The sequence below is a fragment of the Anthonomus grandis genome, chromosome 22, assembly GCF_022605725.1.
Source record: "Anthonomus grandis grandis chromosome 22, icAntGran1.3, whole genome shotgun sequence".
In the NCBI taxonomy this organism is placed as follows: Eukaryota; Metazoa; Arthropoda; class Insecta; order Coleoptera; family Curculionidae; genus Anthonomus; species Anthonomus grandis.
Genome location: NC_065567.1, coordinates 33360848 through 33384103, shown reverse-complemented (window position 1 = coordinate 33384103; position 23256 = coordinate 33360848). Strand labels below are relative to the sequence as shown.

The 23256-nt window shown below is 32.5% G+C and overlaps 1 protein-coding gene across 1 annotated transcript in view; it reads right to left on the bottom strand.

The window, feature by feature from the left end:
- Window positions 1-22652, bottom strand: part of LOC126748260 (aromatic-L-amino-acid decarboxylase) — a 37033-nt gene extending 14381 nt beyond the window's left edge. The window contains exons 1-8 of the mRNA XM_050457365.1: window positions 22535-22652; window positions 18136-18360; window positions 9876-10018; window positions 9543-9613; window positions 4571-4807; window positions 2061-2336; window positions 1225-1488; window positions 1003-1168 (exon numbers count right to left, since the gene is read on the bottom strand). Of these exons, the coding sequence (XP_050313322.1) occupies window positions 1003-1168; window positions 1225-1488; window positions 2061-2336; window positions 4571-4807; window positions 9543-9613; window positions 9876-10018; window positions 18136-18359 (1381 nt within the window). The 5' untranslated portion in view covers window position 18360; window positions 22535-22652. The remainder of the gene's footprint in view (window positions 1-1002; window positions 1169-1224; window positions 1489-2060; window positions 2337-4570; window positions 4808-9542; window positions 9614-9875; window positions 10019-18135; window positions 18361-22534) is intronic.
- Window positions 22653-23256: the final 604 nt, after the last annotated feature.

The following is a 23256-nucleotide window of genomic DNA, read 5'->3' as shown; positions in this document are numbered from 1 at the left end:
CGAAAGCTTGGTGGTGATTTAATTTTTACATTCAGAATCCTATATAATTATTTTGGCTGTGATCTAAACGAACTATTTGAAAGAAATTGGGATATTAGACTTCGCGGTCACACTTTAAAATTAAAAAAACAGATGTATAAAACAAAAACACGTCACATGTTTTTACCTAATAGAGTGTTTGATGTTTGGAATTCGTTCCCCGTAGATGTCATAACTGCTTCTAAGAATCGTCTGGATAAATTGGACATGTTTAGTGTTTAAATTTAAAAGCTGACATTTGAAGATTAATTGAAATATATTGTAATGCCTACTTAGTTCATAGAGCTATACAGAATGTGAATTCTTGGCTTTTATCTAATAAAATAATGAAATAATAATAATAATAATAATAATCAACAACTAAGAAGAGTACAAAAACTCCAATATCCATTCTTTTACCATTATTAGATTCTAGAAAAAAGTAAAGTTACAATTCTTAACTTAATATAAAAGCATATTCAATTCATTATCAAGTTCTTTGAGAACTTACAAATTTTAGAGCTTCATCATATTCACAATCATACCCTTCATAACTTTGACAAAATACTCTCATTTCATCAGTTTTCCATTTTTACAACCGCAACATGCATTAATACTTAGATGCACCTTCACTTAATATTTTTCTCGATTTAGCAACTATAAAATTGATAAATCTAGAGCACAATACTCGATAACTTTCTTCAAGAGTGCCCATAACCATAAGCCTGTTCACTCATAACTTCACATGTAAGTTAAGCTATTGGACTTTTACAGTCCTATTTAAAGAATATGGCTGAAATTGTCACTATTGGCATCATCAGATTAGAATCTCAACTCATTAACTGATTCTACTGGATAATTTGATATCATGTAACATTCCTAGTTCTCTTTAGTCTGACTAAAGAGTGACTTTATGACTGACATAGAGAGTTCACAACATCATCTCATCGCATACAAGACTAAATTAAACGTTTCGAAACTTACCAATATCATCTTCCGTTGCAATATGTGAGACAACACAAAACCTGATAACATATTTGTCATTTACATTAGCAGGTACCATGTGAAGTTTCCCAGAAGCATTGATGTTGCTTAGCAACTTTTCGTTGAGCTTGTCTGGACCCTTTAGACGGAAACAAACTAGTCCAAGCTAAAAATATCATGCCTGATATAGAGGCCTAACCATCCATTCAATGTCATACTTACTTTTACTTCGTTACATATTTCAAATCGTTTATCTTTCAAAACAAGACTTTCGAATCTCTTTGCCAAAGTAATATGCAAACGTATGTACTTTTGCAGACCAGATATTCCAAAGCATCTCAAAACAAACCACAACTTTAATGATCTGAATCTGCGACTTAAAGGAACACCCCAATGTCTATAATCTATGGTGGCATCAGAGTATCCATGTTGTAAGTAAAGTGGGTCCACTACTAGGGCAGATGTTAGTCTTATTCTGTCTTTTACCTTAAAAGAGTTAGGTGTTTAGGGTAATCTCATATAGTTTTCTAATAAAAAAAGCTAATTATAATATGATAAAACTTCAATGAAAATTCTTCAAGTCGCTCAAGATGCAAAAAAGCAGCAAGACCTAGTTTTTTTCTGATTGAATCATAGGATAACTCAATGAGATGTTAATATATTGGTATCTCTGTCTTAAATATTCATTTTCTCATCTTCGTTCCAATTACATAGACCTCTACTTCCCGAACTCTTCTGGTATATAAGTTTTGTAGTGCTTCCTGAGAAATAATTCATATTTTTCCTTATCATCCTCTATATCATTACTTGTATTAGCCCATCTAGTGATTAAAATTAGTTTATATTTTCGTTTGTCTTCATCTTCATTATTCTTGTCAGTTTCTCGATGCCTTCACTCTGCTACTAGCTATGGTTAATTAGAAACTAGGTCACTTGTACCAGACGTTTTTTTTTTGAAACTCTTTCATTAATGGAAAAAAAAATTAAAGACACATTTTTTACATTTTCCGTATCTTCTTCATAAATATTAATACTCATATAGTTAAACTGAGACTTACCCACATAGTTGAACAATCAAAATTCGTCAACAACCACTTGTTGGGGTTGGTATTAAATGAATCGGCATTTTCAATACCTTCTAGGAGATATTTCAACTCAGGACATATAAATGAATTGCCCGCATAGGCGGCATCCACGTGAAGCCATACACTTGGAAACTTCTGGCACACCTCTCCAATTTCCGGGAGATTATCGAAGGAACAACATGAGGTAGTGCCCAATGTTGTTGATACAAAAAATGGTATTAGGCCCATTGTTTCGTCTTCTTCCATGGCCTAAAAGTGTGGAGAAAATTTTCAATTTAGATTCCTATGTCAGGAAAAAGCAGGATGATAGTCCAAGAGTACCACAAGTTTAATACCTTATATATAAAGTTATATGAATAAAAGAAAATGATAAAAACATGTTGGAACAAGTATCTCTAAAAACATGTAACAACAAATATGAAGTTTGAAATATAATGAAAAAATACTTTAAGTACCTGACAAAAAAAAACAATGAAGAAGAAAAAAGAGTTTGAAGGTCTTTAGATACTTCAAAGTCGTTCACAAATACTTGATGATTAAAATTAAGATTAATATGACTGTCGTGTGCTATTAAGTTATGCATGTTATTAGTACATTTTCAGTTTAATGAATAATTCGTTTTAATGAAAATCTATTTTTTATTTTAAATAAAGCTTTGGTCTAAGAAACAAAGAATTAAAAGAATTCTAACTTTTCTAATTTCAAAAACCCAAATTTTTGAAATTAACATCTGCTTGGATTTAATTAGAACAAGTACCTAAATGCGGCAGTTCATATTTAAACAGACAGTCATGTGCTATTAAGTTATGCCTTAAATGACTAGATTTCTGTATAATTTAGTGATTGCAAGTACTAGAGCACAAACTCATATCATTAAATATATCCCAAAAGAACACAAATGATGTACAAAAAATGCAGTGAAAAAAGATGCAACCCGAATAAAACCAAAAGAATCGAAAATAACCAAAGAAACAAAACAACTAACAGACTTAACACGAAACTTTGACAGGAACTCTGGTGAATATAGCTATTAATAAAACTAAAAAACGGGAAATCAGAAAAGACATTAGAAACCAAAATACAAGAATAATAAATAACATAATAGGAAATAATAAAAACTTAAAAATACTAAAAAGGACACTATTAAGTAAATTCATAAATTGGTTTCATTTCCTAAAAAGTATAAAATGTTCGTCAAATGCCTGAAATAATCAAAAAATTATTCTGAATTACTGGAAAACATAAAAAACCGTCAATTGCTTGGAATAAAACGAAAAAATATTTTAAAGCTCTTAAATGTATGAAAATATATTTCGAGTTTTTAAAAAGTAATTTTTTTTTTAAATGCCTTCCTCCTGAAATCCAGGGTTCGCACAATACCGCAGAAATATTTTCATTTTCTGCACAGGTGACTGGGCTGCTCCACGAGATTCGAAATCCATGTCAAGAAAGTAATTTGCCAACCACACCACATTTTCCTCCTCAAATCTATACAACGTCTTGAAATCTGACTCACGAGGTGTACGTCTTGGTTTGTAGTATTTTCTTGTACGTAAATGCACCACATTAGCCATAACTAACACAATACTGCGACTAATTAACCAAAGATTACTTAAACAAGTCCATACAAATAGATTTTATTAAATGAAATGCACAAATTTTAAGATGCAGGCTCTAAGATGCCGGGACAACTAATGATAAAATGAGAAAAGTTGCTGTAACCTAGATTCCTTTTTTTAGAAGCAAATCCTTTAGTTTTTAAGCAAATGCTTCTTTTTATAAATAAGAAAAAGTTAACACCTTTTACTTTGCAGAAGCGAGACCTTTTCCTTCACTTTTTTTTATGCATATACTTTGAAGGAATTGCTTCATTTTTTGAAAGCAAAAAGTAAATTTTTTTTTCAAGTGTCAAGGAAATTGTAATATGTCTAAATTATCAAATCCTATAAGAGAAGCAAAACAAAATATCATTAATTTGAAAACTAAATAAATCGCAGCAGACTTAAGTGGAAAACTCAATCCAAAACCAGTTAATGGAATAGACATTCCACTTCCTGCAAGATATAAAAATGGCGACAAAAGAAATTAAATGCATGTAATCGAAATATTATTTTAAATGCCTACATTGTGAGAAAAATTATGTTCAATTTATGGGAGATAGAGTCCGGAACAAAATAAAAAATTGAGGTAAATGAAACACACATGGTTTCCCTCCACACATAAATATAATCACTAATAAGTTATTACGCCCTATTATTTTTAGTTAAAATGCACCTAAGCAATTTTAACTAAGGTATTGTCTTACAACAAAAAATAAAATGGGTCATTTAGCAGTCTATTCAGCAGCAGTTCTTTTCTGCTTTGTAAAATATTAATCAGAAATAGTGCCACAAGCCCCTTTGAGGGAGAAGCGTCTTTTATTTGGCTTCTTTTTATGGAAAAAATAGGATTTTTATTTGACTCTCCATAATACACTTACTTACCATTAACAGAGTCTTTCCTCTCAACGAACATTTCTCATCAGGTTCCAAAATTCTTAGTTTGACAAAGCAAATCATCGCAGCCTTTTCAACACATGAGTGAGCCTCTTTTGAGCAGTACGCCATCAGTTTCGATAAAAGCACACCTTCTTCTACAAACGGATGTTGCTGTTTTAATCTCTTAAGGGCTTGAGCCCTGGCTGCTAACATTGACACCAAGACACATTCACTAGCCGATGTCTGGAAAATACGAGAATAATCAGTGGTGGTGTGACCATAGTAATAACGTAATCGTATCAATCAGTGTATGTTATGTGATTTACTTGTGGGTAATAATTATTCAAGTCAGAGTAGTTGCAGGAATAGTAGCAAAGAAGACTTTTAGATCAAGAAAGAAGAAAAATTGGTACTGCTTAATAAAAGAAGAAGAAAATTACCAACAAGAAGATAACTAATTTAATGTTATGATTATTGGTTATGAGGTGATTGAAGAGATCTAGAACAAGATGAAAAATATGAGGTTCAATTATCCAACAAATATAGAAAAAAATGATTATTGACTGGAAGAAGAATTTGAGAGAAGAAGAAGAGGTCTAATGGTTATTTTACTTCCCAAAATCGTTGACACCCTTTCCCCTTCTCTTGATATGGTGTGACATTTTTTTCATCAACAAAATACTATAATTTCTGAATGATACTTTTCACTTCCTCTCTCTTAACTACCCGAAAGACATACAAAATTATTGACTAATTCCAGGCAGTTGGTGGAGCTAACCCTTCTAGAAGTTTCCTGTCTGTTAGGCCTACTCTCTTTCTATCTCTCTCAACTGCTTGGAAGATATATATAATTATTAACTACTTCCAAGCAGTTGATGTTCAGTTTTCTGAAATTGCGCTTACGGAACTTCGGACTACAAAGTCGGATAAGGTCTTTTAACTACAAAGCATTAATCCTTGTTTGAAATGAGTAAGAGGTGAATCTTTCATGTCCTGGACGAATGATCATGATATAAGAAAAGTGGGGTAAATTGGACAACAAACAATGAGTGCAGTCATACCGAATATCATTGGAGTCATTAGAAATCATTGAGAACTCAACCTACATCTGGACGTTAAAGGGACCAAAAGGACACCTCAAAAGGATATTGAGGTTGGGTAGGAATAATAATGGAAGTTACTAGGTTTGGCAAAAGGATACTTCTAATACTCCAAATACTTTATCTAAGTTCTTAATACCAAGAATCATCTACAAATATACTACGTTATAATCTAGCGAAAAAAATTTATACTTCGGATTTTGATCGATCGGTATGTAATTCGTGTTCAATTTTTTTTGGTACTTTTTATGTTTTCAACTCGCTCACAAAAGGAGAGAAAGAGAGAAAGAGAGAGATTTTGCTTGATACACAAAACAACTTTTTCATTTCATGGAGTCATTCTTTCTTATCTCTGAAATTTCCAAGAGAAACCGAAAAAAGGGCCTCTTAGGCTCTATCTCTCCCAACTGCCTGGAAGATTTCCAGTTGTTGAAAGAAGTTATTGACTAACTCCAAATAGTCTTTGAGGCATTTCTGGATTCAGAACGTTTTCTCTTTCAACTGGTTGGAAACAATCATAATTTTGTGTCATTGTAAGTTGTTAAAAAGTTTTTCTTCAAACGTTTTTCCTCTCAACCACCTCAGAAATGGAGAAAAAGAGAGATACTGCTTGGTACAAAAAAAAGGATTTTCCAAAATTTTCCGTCTTGGCCTCTTTCTATTTCAACTGCCTGTAAGAGATAGAAATATCATAGGAAACAATTTTGGCTTTTCTATGTTTAGATCTCTTTCTGTTTCAAGTGCCTAGAAGAAATAGAAATAATATTATTTCCAAAACGGTTATGAGACCACTTTTCTGATCCTCTTCTTTTTCTCACTCTTGAAAGAATTATATAATATTATTTATTGACTGTTATCAGTTTATGAAGTCATTCCCTTGTAGTTTTTGTCTCTTTCTTTTTAGTAGTGTTAATCTCCAAAATTTCCAAAAGAAGAGACAAAAGTCTTTTATGTTCTGTTAGGCTTAGTTCCTTGCTGTAATTGCTCGGAAGATACAGGATCCGGCACAATGATCTCCAACATTTTGATTTTTAATAAAAACGCCAATGTAAATGCTATTTATATTTTATTTTTATTAACTCAAAATATATGGTATGCCATTTTATTTTTATTAAGTTTTGAAAATTACAGAGTCCAAGTGGCGACCATTTCTTTCGACACACATTCGAAGCTGATTTCTGAAAGTTTCCATTACTCGAGCAGTAATTTGAGGGGATATTCCTGTAATTTCTTGGCGTATTGCTGCTTTAAATTTGTCAATGGTTCGGGGATGATGTTGAAAAACCTTCTGCTTCAGGTAGCCCCAAAGGAAAAAGTCGCATGGGGGCAAGATCGGGTGAACGCGCAGGCCACCCAACGTCTCCACGTAACGAGATTACGCGTCCTGGAAACATTTCCCTTAACAGGTCCATTGTCCTTCTTGCCGTATGAGCTGTAGCCCCATCCTGTTGAAACCACACATCCGGATGTTCAAGTTCCCTAAGTTTTGGTTCCAAAAAATTACGTAGCATGTCGACATATCGATCAGCAGTTACGGTAACACGTTGGCTGTGAAGTGACCTTTCATGGAGCTGCCGCGGATTTTCTGGTGCCCAGTACCGAAAATTCTGTTCTTATTCTTGTTCACACAGCCAGACAAATGGAAATGAGCCTCGTCACTTGTTATTAAAAGCGCATTTTGTGGGACGTTTTGAAGAATATCATTGGAACTTTCTCGGCGATTTTCCCAGTCCCGTTCACTAAGTTCTTGTACGATCATCATTTTGTATGGGTGGAACTTCAGATCGGTGTGCAAAATTCTTCTTACAGAACGATCTGACAAACGCAAAGCAGAGGCATGTTTAACAGCTGAACGTCTAGGAGATCGTTCAACTGCTTCTCTTACAGCTGCAATGTTTTCAGGTGTCCGAACACTTCTGGGTCTACCAGTTGATTTTCTTTTTAAGGCTGAACCTGTAGCTCTAAAATTTGAAACCCACAACAGCATTGTTTTGCGACCTGGAATTGGATCATGTCTACCAAGCGCGAAGTGAGTACGAAAATTTCTTTGTGTCGAAATCGCAAGGCGCGCAGCCAACTGAGCCAACCGACTACGCTAAGCTCCCTCTTTAGTGATTCGGGCTCAGTGGCGGCGCGAAATGTGGGAGATCATTTTGCCGGACCCTGTATATATATATATATATATATATATATATATATATATATATATATATATATATATATATATCCATTTCTAGTGATTTACTTTCTTTAGCTGACTATTCTGCTTCTGTTGCTATACTGGTGTCAGCTGAACCTCCTATTTCTGGTGATGTATTTTTCTTAATCGATCTTTCTAGTTCTGTGCTATTAGTTAACCCTGTTATTGTTACAGTCTTCGTAGTTGAACTTTCAGTACTAGCGTAATAATTAAGATGTTTATTAATTACCGAATAAAAATACCAATAAATGAACAAAAAGTACTAGTTCACAATAGTCGCAAAATGGTTTACAAGAACGTGATATACTGGATATACAGTTTCATATAATTGGTTTTTGATAATCTATACTTTTAGATTTAGATTAGAATTAGAGCTTTCAGAGGTGTTTATTGGAATAGTATTTATTCCGGCATGTAAAATTACAAAGCTGAAATTACTCAAAATCATTATAAAAACGTATTAATAAAAATTACAGTTGATGGAGTCCTGACTGCTTTTCTTGAAACATTTTCCCTCTCAAGTTTTTCTTTCATATTTTCAACATCTCAGAAAGTAAGAGCAAGAGAGGGAGAGAGATACTGCTTGATACACAAAACAAGAATATTAAAACTCTTCTGTGTTGAGGTCTCTTATTATTTCAACTGACTGAAAGAGATAGAAATATTATAATATTTCCAGAAAATTGATAGAATCACTTTTTTGATCCAATGATGTTAAGTTTTCTAAAAACATTTTTTTTTCTGTTTCAAGTGCCTAGAAGATGCCTAGAAGAGATAGTAATAATCATATTTCCAAGAAAGTGATGAATTCACTTCCCTGATCCAGAATTTTACAAAAAACGTATTATTTTTCGAGCTCCTCGGTATATCTGGATCGAAGTGAATTTTACTAGTCCCAGGTCGGTCCTAGATGGTATCATTCTTCTAGCACTCTCTTAAATTTTCAGAAGAACAAAAAGGAAAAAAAACAAAACACTTGCCCCGTTATAGGCTTAGGGATGATTTATTAGAAACTAGGTAACACTAATTTTCTTTGAAATAGCCACTTTCTTCCCCTATTACTTTCCCGTCCTAACTCTCTATATCTTATTTTTTCTAACGATTTATTTCTGTTTCTTCGGACCATCTTTCCTGAATCTTTGTTGATGATGTGCTTAGTGGCATATAAGTTTTATAAAAACCGAAAGTTCCAGTGTATGGAAACAGCATGATAATCATTATGATGTTGGTTATAATGATGATGATGAGAATTTAAGTCATTTCTCTGGAAATGTTATTATACTGTTACGATATTGGAAACGCCAGGAATATCACAATTATGTTCTCCATCATTCCGGAATGACACAAGTGGCACACATCTCGAAGGTGAGAGAATCTTCCGGAATCATGGTCAGCCGAGTATATAAGGAGCTGCGTTACCGCTGAGATTGGCGCGATATTTAAATCTGGCAATAACAGTAATAAATAAATACGGTGAAAATAAATATGTCTCATAGTCGTAAGTGATTGTGTTTAGTAGTATAATTGTGTAAATAAATCAGTTATCTATTTTTTGCATCGAGTATTTCAATTCACACCTTGACGAACGGTAAAAATGCTACAATACTATTAGATTTTCATTTCTTATATAAAAAAATTTTAATAAAATACTATAACTACTTAAGCTGCTTGTTCTTACCTGTATCACGCCCCCTCCTCTACTGCCTGGTTTGAATGCTAAAAATTGGTCTGGTAACCCAATAGCCTTGCCTACAACACATGAGATATTTTATTAGGCATCTTATTTCATTTAGTGACAAAAAAGAGAGAGGACCAATATGCAGTGACTCAAATAATTTAATAATAATAAGGATAGAATACTAGATGTCCTATTCCTTTATCATCTTATATTCCTAGTTTTTATAATACGCCAAACAATATATTTTTTAAGCATTGTTCTTTCATTGTTTAACATAGCCTAGATTTTTTTTTAAATAAAATAGAACACTACGTATAAAATCATATTTCTTACCAAGCCAGTCCAAAACAATCGTCTCTAATTCAGTACAAGCCGGACTGGCAGCCCAAGAAAATCCGATACAACCAATTGCATCAGATAACATATCGCCTAATATTGAAGGGAATGAATTACCGCTGGGAAAGTAAGCATGGAATCTAAAAACGACCGTTAGTTATTTGACTGAGTAAAACAGATTTAATATTTTATTGTTGCTAGCTGAGTCCAGCTGCAACCATTTTTTTTACGTATTTCAGTGTTTTTACTCTCTTTATCATTTGAGATTCCAAAAAACCCTTTTTAAAGCTTTATGCTAAAAAAGTCGTTTTATTTGTTTAAATTTTATATGGTCAGTACGATCCTGTCGCTTCAATATCAGCACTATATAGAGCTGCGCGGGAATCTAGTAGGGGAGACCGGGGACAATTGAAACAGGGGACGGTTGAAACAGTCGCCATTTTTTTTAGACGCGAAGGTAAAAACTCTTGTACGCAGCCTCACAACGTTTGACTAATTCCACATTTCTGCTCGACAGTGTGAAACTAGCAGTTAAGCAAAGTGGGTGTGTAATTTTTTAATAATTTTTACGTTTCATCTAAAAAGTGTGCAAACAAGAAATTTAAGTGTAAGTACACAATCAATTTTTTTATGTTTTTGCTTAGGTTTAGCAGCCTAAACTTGTTAGTTTTAATTAAAGAGTTTAAAGAAAAATAATATTTTGCCAAAAAACACCTGAAGGGGACAATTGGAACAAGATGTAAATAATTTTACGGGGACGGTTGAAACATAATTTATAAAAGGCTTTTGGTATTATTTTTGCGTAAACTGATTAACTGATTGTAACAAAATAACAGGGCTATTATTTTGTTATAGAATGCCACGTGAAAGGGTCAGGAAAACAAATAGAGGTACCAAATCCAACTTGGTTTACGAAAATGCGTATAGGGAGGTTATTGAAAATGGAGCATCCGTAAGGTCTGCGGCAGATTTGTTTAAACTGAATCATGTTACAGTAGGCAGATTTATTAAGAAAAAGAAAGAATCTATTAAACAAGGGTCAACTGAAACTATAACAATGGGATATAGGTGCGTACGACGAGTATTTAACGTTGAGCAGGAAAAATCTATTGTTAAATATATAATAAAGGCATCTCAAATATTTTACGGTCTATCGCCAAAAGAAATACGTAAACTGGCCTACCAAATAGCCGTAAAATATTCATTGAATATGCCAAATACATGGACTTAAAACTCATTGGCAGAAGAAGATTAGTTTTCCGGGTATATGAAACGTAATCCTGAACTATCAATCCGTTGTCCCCAGGCTGCAAGCCTTTCAAGAGCGACCAGTTTTAACCCAACAAATGTACAACTTTTCTTTGACAAGCGAAGGACATTTATAATATAGGCGAAACCGGTGTTACGATGGTGCAAAAACCTGCTAAAACCGTAGCAGAAAAGGGACGCAAACAGGTAGGGGCACTTACATCAGGAGAACGTGGCACTTTGGTTACAGTGGCAATTGCGGTAAATGCAATTAGAAATAGCATCCCACCAATCTTTATCTTTCCAAGATTAAGATATCAGCATCATTTCGTTCGTGACGTCCACCTGGGTGCATTGGAGCAGGAAATGCTAGTGAATGGATGCAAGAAGATGAATTCTTGCTATACTTAAGGCACTTTCAAAAACATACCAACAGTTCAATTAAAATAAAGTTTTGCTTTTAATAGATAACCATCAATCTTATGTAAGCATACCATGCTTGGACTTTTGCAAAGAAAACGGCATTGTTGTCCTCTCATTTCCCCCACACTGTTCACATAAACTACAACCTTTGGATCGATCTATTTATGGTCCATTTAAAAAAGCTGTAAATTCAACTTGCGATTCTTGGATGAGAAACAACCCAGGCAAAACGATGACAATTTATGACATCCCCAGCATCGTTAAAAAAGTCTCTCTATGGTCTTAACACAATCTAATATTATTTGCTGGATTCCAGTGCACTGGTATATGGCCATTTAATCGAGATATTTTTATGGCTTTAGATTTTGCTCCATCATATGTAACTGACAGACCTGCTCCCGAAAATTTGCAGTTAAATATCCCCCAAGAAGTCCAGGCAGTAGGTTCAAGAGAGAATAAAGAATTAAGCAGCATTGATTCTTTTCCAAAATTAGTCAATTCTAACTCTCCAAGAGCGTCAACGAGCGGAACTGTTTCGTTAGAGCCACCAAGCATCCCGTCTCCAGTTGCATCTGCAAGTGTCCAGTCAGCCTCTAACCTCTCTTTGGATGTGTTTTCACCTGAGCTAATAAGGCCGTTACCAAAAGCTCTTCCTCGGAAAACTACAGGGAAACGCAAAAGTAGAAAATCCTTTATAAATTTATACGGACACACCAGAAAAAGATGCTATTCAACAAGAATATGAAGCAAAAAAAAAAGAAGAAAGTAAAAAAAAAAATCCAAAAAATACATCAAAAACACCAGTGTCCAAAAAAACTCGTCAACAGAATAGTCAATGAAGACTGTTTTTGTCTAGTATGTTTGGAATCGTATAGAAATAGCCATTCAGGGGAAAAATGGGTGCAATGCATTGATTGCCACCAATAGTTACATGTAGAATGCACTCGTCAAGAAGATTTGTATATCTGTCATAACTGCATGTCAGAATAAATATTCTACTTTGCTAATTTATCTTTATTTCAGCATTAGGATAATTATTATTATGTTGTTTAAAACTTTTGAATAAAAAATTTGGTTTTATTTAAGTGTAAAAATTATATGTATCAATGTTTTTTTCTTCGTATTTCTAAATTGAATGTTATTTCAGTATTAAAATAAATATTTTGTCTATTCTTAATGGTGTTTCAACTGTCCCTGGTATGTGTTTAAACTGTCCCCGTCTCCGGGTATATTGAAACAATATACAAGGCTATATGTTTCCTTTAATATCTTACAGGCATTATATAAAAAGGAAAATAACCTGATTTAAAATATACAGGGAATTAATAAATGTCCTTGTAAAAAATTTTTTAGCTGTAAATATAATTTTCTCTAAGAGAAAAAAAAATATTTGGAAATTGTTTCAATTGTCCCCGGTCTCCCCTAAGGCCATTGACTTGTTAAATAGATGGAACAGGACCGTACTAAAATACAAATTATTGAAGAACATATTTTCTTCCAGAAAAAAAATTACAATTAAGTATGGATGTATGAAAAATGGATTAAAAATTAAATAAATAAATAAAATTTATAATAAATAATTTAACAAAACTTAAAACTAAGATAAATTGTTATTATAATAGAAGTTTAGAAAATAATTTGGTTAGTGACTGCTTTAAAATCTTTTAAAAATCTATTCAGGGTGATTAAAAAAATTCTAGTTTTAAAACAATAGTTTTCTTTTCAGAAGAATCGTAATTCAAAAATAAAATTTTTATTATTTTTATTTTTGTTTTTTCAAAATGTATGGCTGAACAACAACTGTTTGCTTTTTATATTTTTTTATGTACTTCTTCCAATGATTTTCTTTCAGGCAGTTAATTACAATTTCTTTTATTTTCTTAGACCAATCGGAGAACGTCATTTATATCCACAGTAGGGAATTAAAATTTAAAATATTCTTTCTAATAAGCAAATTAGCATGACAATTAGTCAATTGCCGTTCAAATATCTTATAAAGAATCAATTTCTGCTGAAACACTAGAAGATATTGAAAAACAAACTAAATCAGTAACAACAGAACCAGAACTATTGGCAAACATAATTGATTTAGGAAATAAGTCATTAACTATTTTTTATAACAACATTAGAGGTTCGATGACAATTTTTAAATTGTTCAAAATTCTTTTAAAAAGTGCTCAAACAAAGCAAATAGTAAATAGTGGTTGGCATTATATATTTATTATATTAAGTTGGGTTTAAAATAGGTGACCAATTTAAATTATGCATTTTTAATACACTTTAAAACTAAACCCACAGCCTGTTTCATAAAAATTGTAGCATTGATAGAATTGAAACATACATTTTCTGAAGAATTCCGCCACAAGGTTGTCAAACAAAAAATATTACTATTTTTAAAGGTTTTTCTATAAATAATGAAATAGCTTTTAACAAGAACTAAGAGTAGACAATATATTAAAAGCAATAGCTCTGATTTCATTGTAGCAAAATGTTTGACTCATTATTGGACTAATTACCATTTGACGAGTTTATAATACTGTCAGATTTGCTTTCATATGCTCATAGGATTTTTGACGCAACATTAAAAAATACAAAGCCATTTTTTACAGTGTATGAGAAAAAAATGCTTCATATTTTATAAAAGACGAATAGTATTGTTTTGCGCCTACCACAATAAGTGACAAATTTTTATGATATTATAAATGCTGACCTCACTCCTAGTCAGAGGAGTGATCTGCAAAAGGTCAAGGACGTACTTGAGCATCGGCGATCCAATGGAGAAACAAATCTGTACATCAAGTTTGACAATGGCAGGCCTGTCATCGTCACAAAAAACTAAATCCCTACAGCACTTCACACCACCTACATCTTTGTTATCAAAATGCACGTGGCCTCCGCACCAAGACTGATAAGCTTTATACAGGGATCTCCGTGTGCGACTTTGACATCATTGCCTTCACCGAAACGTGGCTTCAACCAGATACTCTCGACTCTGAATTGTGTCCAGAAACATTTAGAGTGCTCAGATCTGACAGACAGCTGGATAGAGTGGCCGCTACTCGTGGTGGTGGCTGCTTGGTCGCAGCTTCTCACAACATCCACCTAGAGAGGGTTAACTTCTCTAGGAGTTAAGGAAGACATCTTTAACTCCACACCACTTATAGAGATTTTAGGTTGTAAGCTCACTTATGGTTATTTTGTATTTTATTTATTTGTAATCTATGTCCCTCCTTGCACAACCGAGAGAGACTTTGAGACCTTGTGTGAAACAATTATGTCACTGGATCTGGTCCACACAAAACGCATTATGATTGTTGGAGATTTTAATCTTCCGTCTTATCAGACAACCGAAGCTAGCAGTGTCAAGTGCAAGCTTTTGACCAGCCTATGCGAGATCCTTGGCCTAAAGCAGTTTAACAATATTCCAAATGTTAATAATAGGCTTCTTGACTTGGTATCATCGCTTATTGACGAAGACTTGCATCATCCTGCTTTGACAATTTCTTTTAAATCGGCTTCCCCTCATAAATATAATCCATTTATAAGTTCAAATAATCTACAGCAGTTTAACTTCAAAAAAGCAGACTTTCCACTCATGTATAATTTGTTGCTTGATGCAGACTGGTTGTCCGTCTTGCAGTCTTCTGACGTTGACAGTGCTTACAAGGAACTTTACAAAAGACTTAATTCAGCTTTTGCTGCTTCAGAACCTTTAAAACAACGAAGACGACGGCGATTTTCAGTATGGGTTTCAAAACAAATTATTTCTAATATCTTTAAGAAGGAAAAAGCATATCGTGATTATAGATCCTCTCCAACTGAATTTAATCTTACCAGATACAACAGGCTATTATGTCATATTTTTAACCTTATTTTGAAAACTGGCAAATTTCCAGGCGTCTGAAAATGTGCTAAAGTAATACCAATTCACAAAAAAGACGATATAAACAGAACTACTGACCTAACTCCATACTTTGCAATTTTTCCAAAACTTTTGAAACTATTGTTTATAACAGAATTCTTCTCCAAGTTCAATCACTACTCTCTATAGATCAGCACGGTTTTATTCCTAAAAGGTCGTGCATCACTAACCTCTGTAATGTGACTAATTTTATTTCTTCAGCCCTCGATAGAAAAAGTCTGATGTGGTGTATACTGATTTCAGTAAGGCTTTCGATCAGATAAATCATAGCATTCTGCTGGAAAAATTGAACAAGCAATTCAACTTTTCAGAAAGGCTAATTTCGTTGCTTTCGTCATACCTTATTGACCGTCTACAGTTTGTTGAGGTGGAAGGTCGTAGATCTAATACCTTTGTTTCAACTTCTGGAGTCCCACAGGGATCCAATCTCGGCCCACCTCTTTTTATCTTTTATATTAATTATCTAGAATTGATTTCCTGCCTTAGACTAGCTTATGCTGATGATCTGGAAATATTCTGGTGTATCAATAGTATCTTGGACTGCATGTTCTTACAGAGTAACTTGGACCTAATTAGGAGGTGGTGCAGTCGAAATCAGTTATTTCTTAACATCTCGAAATGCTGTGTGACCTCCTTTTACCGAACCAAGGATCCTGTTTTGTTTAATTACAATATAGACAATCAAATCCTCTGTAGAAGTACTTCTATTAAAGATCTAGGGGTTGTATTCGACGATAGGCTCACATTTGTGCCACATATTGAACAGACAGTGACCTCCTCGTTGAAACTTCTGGGTTTTGTCATTCGAAATAGCCGACTCTTTAACAACTCAAACTCAATAAAACTTTTCCTTTATTAAATCAAGACTGGAATACGGTTCCTTGGTGTGGTGCCCTTTCTATGAATGCCATGTTGGCTACATCGAGAGTGTTCAGAGAAGGGTTTTAAAGTTTCTTATGTTTCGTGAGGATGGAATATATCCTGTTAGGGGACATGATCATGATATGATGTTAGGTAGATTTAATCTGCAATCTCTGGCCATGAGGAGAACAATTCATTTTGTAACATTCTTATGGAAGTTGGTCAATAATCAAATAAATTCTCCTCCTCTCTTGAACGATATTCTAATTCATGTACCACGATTTGCTTCTAGAGCAAATATCACTTTTGCTTTAGATCGCGCCAGAACTAACATTAGATTTCAGTATTCCGTATATCAAATGTGCAGAATTTTAAATTCAGTATCATCAACCTGTGACATATTTGTATCCTCCATAAAGGATCTAGTTTTGTCTCTGACAAACCAACAGTTACCATAATTCCTTTTCTTACCATAATTCATTTTCCTTTTCCCTTGTCCCATAAATTCCTTTCTTTGTTCATTCTAATGTTAATTTACATCTCCTTTAATTTTGATATATACATGATGTTACTATAGTAATTTAAGTTTTTCTTATTTTTCTTTCTTTCTGTTATTTAATTTATAGTAATTTAATACTTGTTTACACTTTCAAAACATTAATTGTAGATTTTCCTGTAACTGGGCTTTGCCTGTTGGAAATAAACTGCTAAATAAATAAATAAATAAATAAAGTGTGTCTTTTTTGCGAGTTCTACATAAGCATTTGGTATCATTGCATCAGAGATGTTGAAACAAACTGCCCATAGTTCCACGGCAATGCTAATTCTAACCTTTCAATCTTCTAAGACCGTGAGATGGACAAAAAATTTACTGATGATGGATAAAAATCTGAGAGACTAATTGGCTCATTAGGTTTTAGCAAGTGTTCACTAAATAACACCATACTAAACTCGCTTGTTTTATGTCGCAGAGATTAAATATTTAACGGCAATAGAGTTAGTTGATTAGATGAAGTATAATTTTGTATAGTTTATATTGCTAAAAATGCTATATTTACTTGAATATTTGATATTGAAACCCCTTACGAGCCAGTACACTTTGAAGATTATTACTATTTGAAGTTGACTAAAAAAATAAAAGATGCTTTGAAAAAAAATTACTAATTAATTTTTTTGCACCGAATGATGCTAGTCCGTGATAACTTATTTCTTCAAAGTGCATAAAACTATTAAAGTCGAGATACCTGAAGTTAATGTTATTTGATTCTTGCATTTTTTTATACGCTCAGTATTTTCTAATATAAATTTATTGAGTACTATTCTATTTGTTAACGGAAACCAACTATAAAATAAATATTATTGCAAATAAAAAACAAATTAATGAAGAAATTAAAGCAAAAATTTAAGAACACTACCAGATATGTGCTGGATAAGTGTATAAATACTTTCGATTTACAATTTTAATGTGCAGATAATATTGTATCAAACTTAAGTTATATGTAGTTATTAAATAGGTAATTAAGTCTTAATTATTTTTTTGTTCTGTGTAGATCTTATCATATTTTTTTTTAAATTTTGAGACGTTGCTATTGTCTAATTTTTTAGATTTTGAAAACACTTAAGGTATTTTGAATTTTGAATCAACAGCATTACATGATTATCCTAAGTCAGTATCACCAACATTTAGTTTTATTATATTTTAAATTTCAATTTTTTCAAAGAAATCTCGGATCGTCGATTTATGAAATTTAAAAATTTCTTACCTTGTTGGCATTTACCTTCACTCCTATTAGTTGTTCTTACCTCGGATGCTGCCAATGAGTTACCCCAGGCATAATCTTCGATTCGACATCTTCCATGATACTATCCCAATCTTCTGGATCATTCGGAGCCCATTCGGGAAGCAGTTTCCGGAGATATCCTGGTTCGATGCTTGGAGTCACTCTTCTCGATTCAATGTTGTGAATGTAGCCGCAGATGTATTCGATCATTTCTTTACCGCGAAGTCTGAATTCGTCGCAATCCATTCTGGAATAAGAAGTAAACACCATACACACTTAAGTTATGCATGGAGCATGTGGTATTATTTGAAATAAAATGGTTTGAATATAATAGTGAATTACTTGGATATTTTGGGCATTAATTATCTAAAAAGTTCTTGAAATATTTCATAATTTGATTCTTGTTGTGCTTGTTCTTGTTATAAATTTCATTGTGTGAATTAAATCATTTAGGCAAAGTGAAAAACCCAATTTTGGTCTACTTTTTAAAAATGAATTGCCCCTTCAAAAATGTTAATGCATCTCTTTCTATGTTATTCCAACATACCAATGTCACCTTGTAACTTTTGACATAAACCCAACCCCAATAAATATTCTCGAAGCATTCCTTAAATCTACTAATCTTAATTCTTAGAAAGACTTTAATGGAATGTTCTACTTGAATTTTTTTTTCTTTTTTCACAAAAGCCTACAAAATCAGTGCGTTTTCCTTATTTTTTCCGTATACAGAGTTCGAATAATATTAAGCCAAGGATATCGTTTCTTAAGCAGAGATACGATCTTTTCCCTATTGATGTCATTCATGAAATGCGGGCTGGAAGACTGAATAAATTCACGAAAAACAATTTATTTCAAGCGATTTACCAATTATTTTTTTAATTCCGAACGCAGGTTTTTTTTGTACAGCTCCAAGAATAGACCTAATTAAAAAAGTTTTCCAGTGGCCTGGCAACGTCCTTTATCAATAGAAATATAAAGGTTTCAATTAAGAGGTTTTTAATTTAGTTTTAAATTTTTATTAAATTTACGCTACCTTAATATATTTAGTAATAATAAAAATTAGTTGAAATTTACTCAATCTTTCAGAAAAAAAGATATTAGGTAATTCTGAACAACATATTACGTGGGTAAAATCCCCCTTTTTGAGTTTTTGGTAAATATAGGCGTCCGAAAGTCAAAAAATGTGTTATTGAGGGTAAAACTAACTGGATGAAGCCGAAACGTTCCATTGGTCTCACAACACTAATAAGTAGTTTCTTCCAAAAAAAGAACCCAGAAGGTAGACTTAGATAAGCTTTATGGGATAAACAAAAAACGGACTTGATTTTATCATTTCGAACAAGAAAGAAGCAGTAACTGGTGTAACAGTGCGGAATAATTGTACAATAGGGAGTGACCAAAGAATATTCAGGGCAATGGTAAATAAATGTTTAAAAAAAGAAAGATTAAAGATGGTTCTAATAACGACTTTAAATACGCAAATTCGGTTCCGTAGAGGCCTATTAGTTTACATCGCATTGTAATAGCCGAGTGTTATAATTGAGATCCACTAAGTGATAGTGACAGGTGTTTTTTCTGCATTTTCAATTTGTTTAAATCTTCATTACTCTTTTATTTTTTGATTTACAGCTAAATATTGTTCCTTATAGTTTGTTCTATTTTTTATTAGTAATACTATAAAGGAAAATTTTCCATATTCCCTAAAGTTTTCGAGAAAATGAAAAAAAAAACTTCTAATAAGTTTGTCCCAATTTTCTGAAAAATTGAAGGACTTGAAAATTATTTTTCTATTGCATTGGATGCACATTGACATTCCAAGCAACTTTAATTTTAACAACTTTTTTCCCGATTCAATAGATTTCCACGAAAAAAATAAAAACCAAAATTAAGAACATTTTCCCATGAGTACGCCTTACATTCTTTTGCAGGGCTTTTTTTGGGAAAATTGGGTATAACTTTTTTCTGGTACATTTTTCAAAAAAGTTTTACAAGACATATTTAAAAGCTTTTTAGGTAATTTAAAATCAATTAAAAAAAATCAATTTTTTACTCAAAACTTAAGTATAAAAAAACATAGTTTTTGAGCACTATCGAGAGGTGTTTTCCAATTTTTTGCAAAAGTATTGCACTTAAGAATTATTTTTCTATTGCATATGTTGCGCATCGATATTTCAAATAACTTTTATTTTAACAATTTTTTTCTCCAACCAATAATTTTCTAGAAAAAAAATAAAAACCAAAATTATGAACATTTTGTCATGAGTATCCCTTACTATTTTTGACGAACTTTTTGAAAACTTTTTGAGTTGTTGCAGGACAAGATTTTGTTGCAGGACGTTTTGAGGAAAATTGGGTATAATTTTTTCTGGCACATTTTTTAAAAAAGCTTTATTTTTAAGACATTTTTGAAAGCTTTTTGGGTAATTTATTAATTAAAAAAAATTTCAAGAATTTTTCAAAAATCTTTCATAACTCTTTTATTTTTTTACTTACGGCTAAATGTTGTTCTTTATGATATATTCTATTTTTGATTAAGAATACAATGCTAGAAGAAAATTGTCCATATTCCCAATAGTTTTCGAGAAAATAAGAACAATCTTCTAAGAGGCTTTTTTTTTATTTTCCTATAGTTTTCCAGAAAAAAAAACCAAAATTATGAACATTTTCCCATGCCTCTTACGATTTTTAAATTTTTCACTCAAATTTTTTCTAAATAATAAACTAAAAACGTTAAGGTAATCCCATTTAAAATGTTTTTTAGTTAACAAAGTACCTGATGAGTTTGTTTTTATTTTAGATATTCGAGTGAACAACTCCCTGCATATCCGAAGTGTCACCATAATACTAATGCCTATCAATGAAGATCTTTAAAAATGCAAGATATTTTGAAGTTGCATTCAAATTTCTATCTCTCCAAGGATAAAATGGTTCAGGATAATTTCATAATAAATTATACAAGCGTACAGAACGACATCGCCCAATACAATCTAATCGTCCAGAAAAGTCGTACACATTTAAATACTTTGTAAGAAGGCAATCTGCACTGCACCAATTACAGCGGAGAACAAGTTTCGTTTTTGGCAAATTGCAAGGGGTACTTAGGAGTGAAATACCCATATATCTGAAGAGAAAAGTGTAGGAACAATGCGTGCCGAAACTCTGACACTAGCGAAAAAGTCAACAGAGAAGTTGAGATTAGGCCAAAGAGGTATGTAGCGAGCCAGGCCAAGTCAAAGACGTAGTTGACCACATAACTAGGATGAAATGGAGATGGGCTTGTCATATAAAGAGAACTAATCAACCCACAGGTGAAATAAAAGATTATTGGAATGACGAAGACAAATGTAATAAATGCAGACCACAAGAACGGTAAAGCGATGATATAAGGCAAATTGCTGAGAATTCAATAATGACGGCCCAAAACCGAGAGACATGGAGGAACTTAGAGGAGGCCTATGTCCAGCAGTGAACTGTTGCTGCTACAAGATGATGATGATGGTGATGAATCCTTAAACGTAAAAAGGGCTGATTTTCGGCATAATTCTAAGAAATTGCCATGGTCTTAAGTAAGGTCTTAATTTTTGACATATAGGATTGTCAAGTTATCAAAAAAGAGTCAGTTTTTAATAATAACCGTCTTCTATGCATCAAGATGAATTTTTTGACCTACAATTTATTTTATTTTCTTTACCAATAGAATCCCTAGCGAGCTTTGCATTGATTATTTTATACAACTAAAAATACATTTAATGGTAAATTTCTCACCCTGGTTCAAATTCTCAAATACAATTTTTCACAAAAATCCATCCATTGATTTTACAAAAGGAAATGTATAAAATATAAGAAAAAACGTATTTTTTAGTAAAAACAATAATAGGATAGGTCCATCTACTAGGCCATCCACAAAATATTAAAATAGAATAAGTCTAACTATTCTACAGACCGATCAAGAAAGTGAATTCGTTATTCAATTTTCAGCCATTATTCGGGATTATTTCGGGAGGTTTTTTCTTTATTTCTTAGACACAAGGAATTAAAATTCTGTTGGATTATCTGTTAAATTGTCTAAATGTAATTAAATATAGGGTGTTAGTTAAGTACCTGGCATATAAGGAAGTGATTATGGCAAAAATCTTATTTAGAACTGAGTGAACTCCAGTCGACCCCATTTCTTTTAAAAGAAAAGTGTGCGCCACTGACTTTTAAAAAATTTATATTTGTTATTTCATCAAGCAATTAAACATAAGATCCTTAGTCATTTTATTACATCTAATTCAATTCTTATATTGTTTGCTTAAGTATACCTTGAAGTCAGGTTAAAGATTTAACCAACGCCCTGTATAATATATCTATTTTTTTAAACAAATGTTTTAAATATGCCTTTTAGACCTGATAAAAATATATTTAATTTTGTTTCTTACCTTAAGTTACGAGCTGATTAACAAATGACCGACGCGTTTATCAACCTGATGCGTCAATGTATAAGCCCGGGAGCGATGTTTATACCGGAAGGAAACTCGGCTCACTAGTTGATGATGCTTTTGACGGCTTTTGTGGTTTCCGATTCACTTCTTACGATCCAGGCGCATCTTTCATTTCACTTCCGAAGAATTTCGACAACGGTTCATGTGAATAAATTTTAACTGGGAGTGGAAAATTAATTTAATTTTTTATTCGAAAATGCCATCGATCATCATCTGGTGAGAATGGTAACATTTTTATGACATAATCAAAGGGGAAAATTTTTATTCCTTTATATTTTTATACTTCTTATTTTATTTCTTATTATTCCTACTTTTTTTCCTTTTTTTAAACGAATTCAGTTTTTAACCTTATACTAATGTTTATTAATTCTAGCGCCTAACAACATCTATAAACTTTAAATCTGAACCCCTGAGGATAAACAACTTTCTTTTTGAAACTTATAGGGCATAACAACTCCTTGGTTATTATATTTATGACTGGAGGGAGGCTATGTGTGTTTCATGTGACCATTTTTTTTTATATTCAAATAGACATATAGACAGTTTTGTACTTCTTAGTGATACTCTGCATGCATTAAATAATACTCGAGGCATAATTTAAATGGATCTGACATCGTCCGGACAAATTAATATTGTAGGTTAGGTGTGAGTATTAACTT